Here is an 11035-nt window from a genome sequence, read left to right on the forward strand (position 1 = left end):
AGGAGAGAGAGAGAGAGAGAGAGAGAGAGAGAGAGAGAGGAAGAGAGAGAGAGAGAGAATCACGGAAAACTGTCTAGACAAATTAGTACAGCAACTGTCTCATTTAATTGACGACTAATAGGCCACAAACGCAATTTTAAATAGAAAAAGAGAAAGTAACACACAGCAATAAAAGGTAAAATACATAAGACTCTCTAAAAGCACAAAGCGGTCTGACATTTTCAAGAGTGCCTATTGTCTCTATCACGGATTACCGAGCAGAAACTGAAATTCTCACACCCAGAGGTTTTCATGCAGGCAGGTATATAAAGGATATAAATGACAAATCTCTAGGTGTTCTAATACATTTGCACAGTCGGTGCTCATGGAACGCAGGTAATGGATGTACTGCCTGTATCATCGCAACGCTTGTATATACATTCTTATTCCTGGCTGGGCTGAGCCTCTCTCCCATCACCCCCCTGTTCAAAGTGCTGTGGGCTGGGCAGCGTCTACCTCAAAGCTGTTGTGTCCAGGGCTGTTCCTGTACTTGAGCAGTGAGCTGAGGGGCAGGGTGGTGCAGGGCAGCCCTTCTCTGGGGTGCACAAGGAGAGCAGGCTCATCTGGTAGAGCCCCCAGCGGCTCGGGGGGTCCGGCTGTCCACAGCAGCGCTCTCCTCCACTGCCTGTGTAAAGCACAGAGGCGCGTTGTAAAGCACAGACACAAACAGCAAACCATGGTAACTGAGGAAATGAAAATGGCCAAAAGGTTTGCATCACCCTATAGAATGAACTAATTTTGCTTCATAAAAGGTCTAATGAACCCTGCTGAATAATGTTTTTTTTTTTTGTTTTTTTTTTAATTTAGTCGTTGCCAATTTTTTAACCCGGTTTTCGCCCCAAATAGTGTGCCCAATTATTATCTGTATCCTCGGCTCACCGCTCGCAACCCCCCCGCCGACTCGGTAAACGGCGGCTGGAACACGCGTCCTCCGAAACGTGCTCCTGCCAAGCCGTCATTTTTCGCACTGCAGATCCACAGCGATGCCACCAGACCTATAGTGCCGGAGGACAACACAGATCTGGCGGCTCCACTGCAGAGCCACAGGCGCCCTATCGGCCACAGGGGTCGCTGATGCGCGGTGAGCTGTGGATTCCCCTGCCGACCTAAACCCTCCCTACCCGGGCAGCGCTCAGCCAATTGCGCGCCGCCCCCTAGGAACTCCCAGTCACGGTCGGCTATGACATAGCCTGGATTCGAACCTGCGATCTCCAGGCTATAGGGCGCATCCTGCACTCCGCGCAGAGCGCCTTTACTGGATGCGCCACTCAGGAGCCCTGCTGAATAATGTTAAGATATTGAATTATGTAGTAGTTTTCCATATACTAAACCAAAAACTGACAAAATGAAAAAAAGAAATGCCAAGAGGAGAGGGCACAGGCAATGGCGCGCTCTGGCAGGGAGGATCAGTACCTGGTCCGAATCTGGGGAGTGGCTGCTCTCTGTGCCTGGATTGTGTGCCAGCAGCAGGCCTTCCCACTCTGACATGGAGGGCAGGCTGTGCCACACGTCCGGGAGGAAGAACACTGTGGTCTCCACCAGCCCAGCTCGCAGGTACCGTACCTCCGCAAACTTGAACCTGAGAGAGGGGGAGAGAGAGAGAGAGAGAGAGAGAGAGTCACCTTCCTGCATTTCAGAACTTATACAACATTATTGAAATATTTGATACATAATTTGTTCCTCCCTTACAGCTGCACGAATAAAGCTGGGCTTGACTCGATACTAACAGGCAGGACACAAAACAGACTCACCACTGAGAACAAGTGCTCAAGTCCAGCCCGGTTTGTGCCTTGGTGCAGCGCACAGCGGTTCGGATCAGAACCAGGGGGTCTTTGACCGGTTTGGACCCATCCAGAGAAGGGGACCAGGCTCCCCCCAGAACCACTGCCTCCTCCTGCTTCAGCCCAACCAAGAACTGCACAGAACACACAGACAGCACCTCACATTAGAAACCACAGGGCTTCAACACTGGGAGGGGTCTCAGCCAATGGGGCATTCCAACTACTGCAACACAAACCACTGTGAAGAGCAACTCGCTGTCAGTGCCATTTCCATCGCTTCACTTGCTTTCCCTTACTATTTCATGGTGTTTGCAATCATTCGGAGCGGTTCTGGGCACTGCTGCTGCAATACAGAGTCTGGGTTTTGATCCTGACATTTTCTATTGATCTGTTCATCGATCAATCGCACCTGTTTGCTAGCGATATGAAAATTGTACTGAAAGACCATTACAAGGAATACAAAGTATGATCACAATGCTATTTGCAGCCGGCGAAAGGAAACCACTTCCAGACAGATGAACTGGTCAGACCTTGATGAATGAACTGGTCAGATCTTGATGAATGAACTGGTCAGATCTTGCTGGACTGGGTCTATATGAGAACACGGGAGACCAGGCGGCTTTCGGAAGCAGAAGCCAAGACATCAATATAAAAAAAATAATTGAAATCTTTTGCACCTTGATGAGCGTGGTGGGGTGCACTGGCCCTGCAGAAACCTCCTTCTGCTCTTCAGACAGACAGCAGCATTTCTGGTACATCTCCTCCAGCCCTGGGGTCGACAGAAGCATCACCTGCAGGGGACCAATCACATCATTCAACAAAACCACCCCGTCCCCTACAACGCACGCTGAAAACCACCCGGAAACATTAACCCTTCAAGTGCCACTGACCTCATTTCAGGACAGGCTACTTTGTCAATATTTTGGGAGCATTACTAACTGGCATCTTATTTTAACTATACTGTTATGGTAACTTACTCCAAATTTTGTTAAAACGCAAAAGTCTAAATGTAATGCATCAAACAACATAAATCAACACAGTTTGTGCTAAATTTAGAAATGATTAAAAAAAACCCAAGTAAGTTATTTTTCAATTGACATAAAAAACAAAAGAAATTTGGTCTCTTCTCGTTCCCATTCTGCCCATCAAGGCTTGTCCCTACATTGCAGTGAAGCTACGTCAGGTTTGGTTCCCACCACTACCATCTCATTTTACCCGAGTCCAATATTAGCATGAAGTAAAGACCAGCTACTCTCCTGTAACACGATCCCTGAGCAGTGGGTGCTGCAGGACTCTCACCTGGCCAGCACCACACCCCTCACCCTGCTGCTGTACCTTGGCGCTGTAGGAGGGGTCCGTGTCTGCAGGCTGGGCCGGGTCAGGGTCCGCCCTCGCCTCTGATACGTGGAAGGGGCTGGGGAAGCCCAGGGTCAGGGGTCGGGTGACTGGGAAGGTCTCCACCCAGCTCAGTCGCAGGTCGAAGAAGTCATCGGGCAGTGCCAGCTGCGGGTATCGACGTAGCACCTCCAGAGTGTCGCAGGCAGAGCTGCAACACACACAGCACAAGGACTGACCAAGGGCTCCATCCAGCACAGGGGGCTCCGTCAATACAGAGCCTGTGCTATTTCACATTCCCAAACTCTCAGTGTGGATGTAGAATACCGTACAGCAGTGGACAGCCACTCCACAAGAGATCTGAACACACACACACACACACACTAGCAGCAGGACCTGTACCTGTCTCGAGAGAAGCGCGAGAAGAGAGGCCAGTATCGGGGCGGCTGGACGCTGGCTTTCTTCAGGGGTTCCTCCTGGGTGCCCCTCAGCTTCCTCCGCTTCTGAGACACGCGGTCCCCACACCAGCCCCCACCGTCATCCCTGCAAGCGATCAGGAGAGGTGAGCCACCGTTCACTGGGATATAATACAGGGTTATAGAACAGCCAAAAAGTCTGTTTACTTACTGTGAGTGTTGACATGACCCACACAGATGCTCGCTTTCATACAAATCTATTGCATACCACTTCACTGATCATATACAAGCTTAAACCCAGCTATTTTTGTTTTCTATTCATGGGTAACCTTTATTTAGTCCATTGTTATTGAAAAAGAGGGAACAATTTGATAACGCACAGAACAAAGTAGTCTGCATCTGTATAAAACACTGTGGCCTGCCACCAATGCCTGCTATGTGTAGTACAGCAGATCCATTCGATGCCCAAAAATACTCTTCAGTTTAAGTCGTTCACCAGCACATTCAAACCTGGTAAGAAAACGCTTGTGTTTTAACAGGCAGTCACTAACTGGTCCCCAAGGGTTAAGTTGCAAGGGTTAAGAAACGAAAGGATTCTCCACTCACCATCGGCCCGCACGCCTCCCTCCATCTCCGTGACGTCTCCTCCCCCCTCCACGCGGATCGAACTGGCCCTGCCTGGGGTGCTGGTGCTGGTGCTGGGGGTGGGGGTGGGGGTAGAGGTGGGGCGGGGTCTGCAGGAGTCCGGCTGAAACACAGAGGACAGGGGATTCTTCAAACGAATCGAAATGCACGGCCTGGAGAAAGACACCCCACTGATGCTTCTCCTGAACATGAACAGGATTGAGAGTCAAGATTGACTCAAAGAATGTGTCAGATTCATGCAGCTTAACCCATCAAGTACCAAATGATTGTGAAAAAAAATTAATCAGAACACAAGCTGTATTTATGTCATTTGATACATTCTAAAATTACTATTTCTTCCCAGAAAAAAAAAAAAGCACATCCTTCATTTTGGCTACAAACTGCTGCATCCTATTTTAGGACAGTCAAGTTAGATGCACCCGTAAATCAGACCAGTGAAATTTCACGTCGGCTATGAAGCTCATCAGCTTTATCATCACTGTGGGTCAGAAAACAACAAGGTCTGTGTTTGCAGAATTAACAGAAACATTCAGGGTTAACTCTTGCGGTTAACAAAATTAAAGTTAAGGAGAAAATTGAAACAGGTAGACAATTCAAAATGCAGACAACGGCACTGAACTGGGTGAAGCGCTTTCTGTTTCAAGGAGTAAATGCATTAGAGCTTTTTTCTTTCAGTCACGTGCAGCAAGAAAGAAAGTCTTACGTTTCTGAGGGGGCTGCTGCATGCTGGGTATTAAGGGTGGGATTAAGGGAGCCTGGAGGAGAGGCTGCGGTTTGTTTCCCAGAATGCCTTGCTTCTGTGGCTGCCCCATCGCTGGAAGAAGGGACGGCAGAGACTTCAAGAGGGACTACAGGAAACAGGAAACAGGAAACATCACAAGCGATTTAACAGATAACAGCTGAAGTGATATTATCTGGAGCTTGTTCCCTATTGACTCCCAGGGATGTTTCAATGTGGTGATAAATCACATCGTTACATAAATCTGGTATTATATGCTACGCGACCCATTAAGGCAGGGGTCTGCAACCCTGGTCTTGGATAGCTACTGGGGCTTCTGGTTTTTGTTTCAACCAATCCCTTACTTAACTGGAAATGTATTTCAGGAATGCCCTGTAAACAAAGGGCTAACAAACAAATGCACCCCGCCCAAGGACCACAGGGGTGAATACATGAGCCACATCTTTTGAACCCAGGTTTAACTGAACCACCCAAACCTCCATCCTGACCCTAAACAGTTCAGCATTTCCTTGTGCTTGTTAAACCTGGAGGAGCATCATGAGACAGCCCTGATTCAGTCCTCGTGCTGGAGGTAAACGGGGGTACCTGGTTATTAACTGCCTGGACTTTCTGTGCGTTCCACTTCATGCTCTGCCCGGGGTTGTAGATCGCTTTAACCAGGACCTTCTCTCCCACCAGCGGCACACGTCCCTTCACCACGCTGAAACACAGACACCGTTACTATAAAACAGACACCGCACACAACTTCATATGCACTTTTTAGGAACACTGACTTCTAGAACTGCAGCTCTGGGTAGCGGCTCAGCTCAGCTGTGTTTTTCTGTGAACAATTACAAAGCACTCAGTCTAAACTGATCAATTGTAACAATACTGTTATTTAGATCCTACAGATCTGGTCTTAGCAAGTCCTTGAGCGCACACACATTTCTAATTCAATTGTCGAGGTCAAATGACCAAGAGCAACACTGGCTTGCAAACAGAGACCCCTTAACCAAGCATAGTGCCAGATAGCATGTTTAAAATAAAAATGAGTGCTTATCCCAGGCGATCTTTCAAAGAGACTCTACTTTCAAGACTCGTGCAATGAACAGACATGCACAGCAGGCATAGCATTATTCTGTTAGCTCCCTCAGTATTTCACAATTCAATAATGCATGTGGTTAACATTCATGGTTAGGCCACACACATTATCTATCATCAAATATTATTATTATTTATTTCTTAGCAGACGCCCTTATCCAGGGCGACTACAATTGTTACAAGATATCACATTATTTTTACATACAATTACCCATTTATACAGTTGGGTTTTTACTGGAGCAATCTAGGTAAAGTACCTTGCTCAAGGGTACAGCATCAGTGTCCCCCCACCTGGGATTGAACCCACGACCCTCCGGTCAAGAGTCTGTTCCAGATTACAATGCATTGCTTAGGAGCTCGACTGGAGGAAAGCTACAAATTCAGCTTGAATACAGAGAGGGAGCCCTGTGGATCTGAAGACTAGAACCACGAGCCCTGCTGCTGCTGCTCTCACCTGAGCTGGAAGAGAACCTCTTCATCCACCAGCCCATAATAATCATGCATGCTGGTGACGACACCAGTGAACACGCGCTGCTTGTGCCCCGGGCCCGCCTGCTGAGAATTCTGGGAAGGGAAACACACACAGACAATAGCAACATAAAAAGATCTCTAATGGCATATTTTGAAAACACATTTCCTGTAATGCGACAAGCATGGTCTTCGTGCGATATCTTCCTCTTATAAATATACCTATGGGCAGTTCCCTGAGATACAGCTTTCATTAGGTCAGAGTTTGAACCTGGAGAATTTGCAGTTGAAAACATGGTGCTACCGAGTTCAGAATTCAATGGGCAGTTCTGAAAACACGACACCCAAGCTGCTACTGGATAAATGAATGAACCTGTGCATGGATGAGACGACCCGGAGCGTTGACTAATTTGAAAAGCAGTTACAGTGAAAGCGGGCTCCTCTCCTTTACCTGCAGGAGAGGGGCTGCTTGCGACAGGTCCATCCCAACAGAACTGTTAATGAATCCTGGAGCCGCTCAGAGGAACCTGTAAAAACAAACACAGATCATCACACTCCGCTCCACACCCAGGATAGGCCAGCTGCTTTAAGACAAGACCCCTGCTGGCAAACACCTTGAGTTAGGCCCCTTGAGGTAATGTCACAGAGCCCATTGTCTCATTTTAGCTGTTTAACCTTTAGTGGTACACCCCTACTAAAGTAAAGTTAGGGAGTCCAAAAATCAGTCTGTGGAACCTTTAGGACAGTGAAATACCAACATTTTTGTAGACCGTTTAATCCAAACGGCGTGGAGACGACCGCTGACGCTAAATCAAGCTAATTTTCCAGCCTCGGTGCCGATGGACCGAGTGTGTTTGGGTGCATATGCAGTGACGCGCATTTAATATGGGCGATGCCTTAAATCTACACAAACATGTGTCTACAAGATCAACGTGTAATGGGAGCGTCATCGCCAAATCTGTGGTAATTTATTGCGACCAAGAATGGTCTGTGCACAGCAAGAGCTGCATTACCAACATAAACGCGTTGCTCGTCTGATCCGTGTTGCAGACTCGCTGTCCTAAGCACCCGCTTACAGTATATTGCAAATCACTTACCAGGTACGCCGCGTCCTTCAGTTTAAATGGCAAAGCCACACGTTCCTAATTCCTCGGTATAGTTGCAAAACGAGCAGCTTCCTTGTTGTTGTCTATCTCTTCACAATGACAAAAACGGTAGCATTTCGAGGTTGTTCTTTTGCCGTGTCTGCCATCTACCGGTCCGGAGGAGACATGTTTTTTTTTAGTTATATTATTATTATTATTATTATTATTTATTTCTTAGCAGACGCCCTTATCCAGGGCGACTTACAATCGTAAGCAAAAACATTTCAAGCGTTACAATACAAGTAATACAATATATATGTCTACGCTAAAACTACACAACTAGTACTTTAATATTAATGTCAATTATTTTTGTCATGCAATCCATACCGTCTTTGGCGACCTTTTGTGTAGCATTTGAAACGTGGTCACAGGTGCGGTACTGAGCTACGTGACATTCCAGCGTGCACCTGGGACTAATTCCACGAGATGTGAATTCCTGTCCCGTCCTTAACATTGCGAGGAGATAATGACATAAACACACACTCACAGTAAACAACAGCCTACAACCAAGGCACTAAGTCGTGCACACTTTCCGATGATTTTAATTGTAAAACTCGTAAAGCTAAGATGAGTTGAGCCGTGCAGCCAGTGTAAATACCTGGATTTACACGTTGGGTGTTGTTTTGTTAGATAAGATCAACTCGCAATGCTTGAGTTTGGGGTATTTTACTGAAGTGACCATTCCTGCTTGAAGAGGGTGGCGTGTGAGGCTCTAACAGTCTTGTGTGTGCGATCTGGGTTTGGCTGTGGTTGTCATCTGTAATAAAATGTTCTACAACATGTTACTTAAATGTGCACTAGCTTTTCAGACAGGATAGAGGCATGGAGACTGAACTGCTCCCTCCCTCACTCCTCTAAGAGAAAGGGTGCCCCCTCCAGTCCAGGGCAGGCTTGAGGCATGGAGACTGAACTGCTCCCTCCCTCCCTCACCCCCCTAAGAGAAAGGGTGCTCCCTCCAGTCCAGGGCAGGCTTGAGGCATGGAGACTGAACTGCTCCCTCCCTCACCTCCCTAAGAGAAAGGGTGCCCCCTCCAGTCCAGGGCAGGCTTGAGGCATGGAGACTGAACTACTCCCTCCCTCACCTCCCAAGAGAAAGGGTGCTCCCTCCAGTCCAGGGCAGGCTTGAGGCACGGAGACTGAACTGTAAGTATGTCAGAATAATAATGAGCCGTCCCACAGGTTTGTACGATGTGAGGTTCCATTGTGATCCAGTTGGGAATGCTGGGATCATTATGTGCCTTCCATTCATCCCACACAGATCTTTAGAGCAATAAACATTGGAATGTTCTACTGCCAGCTGAGAGCACAGCATGCTGGGAAAGGCCGTAGTGAGTCAACTGTTCTGCCGTGTGTTGAAATCAGGTTCCCCTTCTAAACTAATGATAAAGCTGTACAGAACTGACTCGGGTAACCCAGGCATATCAGCCTGCTGCTTACACTGCAGCTTGGAAATCAGTACAGCAGCTATGATTCAATGCCAGCAAACTCCAGAAGAACTTGATTTCCATACTTTCAGCTTCTGGCTATGTTCACTATGTGTGCCAAGTTAAAGGAGCACTAACTACATCAATCACTTCTTCACTATATCAACAAACTGGACAGCAATTCCGGTCTGCTTCTGATAAAGAACGCATGACTGGACTGTGGAAGAATGCAGTTTACAATCCTCAGTCATTGACCAAAATCCTATATCCCTAAATATATAGTTTCCCATAGTATAGTACTCATAAAGTCCAATGAAAGCTGCTGAATAATGTTACCTTAACATATCGAGTTACACACCGCTTTGTAGTTTTCCCATGTACTTAAGGAAAAACTGACAATTTAAAAGACATTTTGAAGTCTAACATGAAACACTACTTTACTGCTATTATGGTTTCCAGGTAGACTTTCGCCATACCATTTTGTAGTTTTTTTGATTGCATGATATTAAATAAAATATCTAAATTATGTTCATATAGTTTTTTTATTTTATTTATTAATTTTTTTAATGATTTTTTTAAGAAAGTGTGCTGTGTCTTTAAGAGGAAAGAGCGATTGGTACGCGACAGGCAGCGTGACACAGAGATCTGGAATGTGGCTTTGAACAGCGAGTTTCACCCACATGGTGCGGAGCAAGAGTCCACAGCTCAGGATCACAGGAGCGCCAGTGAAAGACCCTCTATTCTGGTGATGCTATCGATGTGACAAGCCTCTCTGTGATTTAAACAGCTGCGTGTAGAACGCTTCCAAAAGAAAGGGGGTAGAAACAAGAATGATCCTTTATTTATTGTGTTTAAATCTGGGTCTGTTTTCAAAGTATATATTTATTTTAATGCATACCTTTTTTTTTGGTTGTTGAGAAAATTCCACATAAATGTTACAAAACAAGACAGTGTTTTTCTACTCCGTAGTGTGAATATATAATACATTTTTGCAAAACAAAACAAGCAGGCATTGAAAGCTATTGAAGCCTATTCTGGCAGGTCACATCACCCAGGATGTCTCAGGAACACACCCAGTAATGATCTGGTTTAGGCAGCTGAGAGGGATCATACTCGCGCCTCTTGCGTGAGCTTTGCAGAACGTTACAACCAGAACTGTAATTAGCCTTATAGCATGCTTCAGAAGTACAACACTGCCAGAGACTGCAGGAATCATCAGGGTTGATGTTTTGACAAAGACTAGAATTAGGAATTGCACCCCAAGCCTTCAGTCTTTGTTCTCCTTATGATAACACATTGCTCGACCTCTTAGCTCATATTGTCAGTTATTTTACTCTATTCTTACGCTGAGGGAACACAAAGCCACTTTCACAGGAACAGCGGCTTGAAACCTGGTTGCAGGTGACCTAGTTTGAGGTTGCTGTATCAAACCCCCCAAGTCTCCCCTGGTGTGCCGTGCAGTGACCTGAAACCAAGTTCATCTTTAGATTGTCTCTAATGGGAGGCTGTGTGGTCCAGTGGTTAAAGAAAAGGGTTTGTAACCAGGAGGTCCCCGGTTCAAATCCCACCTCAGCCACTGACTCACTGTGTGACCCTGAGCAAGTCACTTAACCTCCTTGTGCTCCGTCTTTCGGGTGAGACGTAGTTGTAAGTGACTCTGCAGCTGATGCATAGTTCACACATCCTAGTCTCTGTAAATCGCCTTGGATAAAGGCGTCTGCTAAATAAACAAATAATAATAATGTAAAAAAAAAATACATCCTGACCCTCTTCAAGAACACTGGCTGCCGTTAACATACAAGACTGCTATGTTGTTTTCACATCAGGAGGGTGTGATATAAGGCAGAAGTTTGTATTATACACCTGCAGGTGTGAATAGGGTGTCAGTGCTTAGCCATTAACTGATAGTGCTTCACTGAACACCTGCGATGAAACAAGGTGTCTGTCTTTGATTTTGAAAGGA

The 11035-nt window shown here is 46.4% G+C and overlaps 1 protein-coding gene across 1 annotated transcript in view; it reads right to left on the reverse strand.

Annotated features, from left to right (window-relative positions):
- The window catches only part of LOC117397762 (cell cycle and apoptosis regulator protein 2), an 11679-nt gene extending 3901 nt beyond the window's left edge, over positions 1–7778 (reverse strand). Inside the window, exons 1-12 of the mRNA XM_059008444.1 lie at positions 7601–7778; positions 6955–7030; positions 6490–6599; positions 5541–5655; positions 4920–5064; positions 4178–4319; positions 3558–3698; positions 3156–3366; positions 2498–2611; positions 1791–1954; positions 1453–1618; positions 496–660 (exon numbers count right to left, since the gene is read on the reverse strand). Coding sequence (XP_058864427.1) covers positions 496–660; positions 1453–1618; positions 1791–1954; positions 2498–2611; positions 3156–3366; positions 3558–3698; positions 4178–4319; positions 4920–5064; positions 5541–5655; positions 6490–6599; positions 6955–6987 — 1506 coding nt within the window. The 5' untranslated portion in view covers positions 6988–7030; positions 7601–7778. The remainder of the gene's footprint in view (positions 1–495; positions 661–1452; positions 1619–1790; positions 1955–2497; positions 2612–3155; positions 3367–3557; positions 3699–4177; positions 4320–4919; positions 5065–5540; positions 5656–6489; positions 6600–6954; positions 7031–7600) is intronic.
- Between the last annotated feature and the right edge of the window lie 3257 nt (positions 7779–11035).

Source organism: Acipenser ruthenus, chromosome 37 (assembly GCF_902713425.1).
Source record: "Acipenser ruthenus chromosome 37, fAciRut3.2 maternal haplotype, whole genome shotgun sequence".
NCBI lineage: Eukaryota > Metazoa > Chordata > Actinopteri > Acipenseriformes > Acipenseridae > Acipenser > Acipenser ruthenus.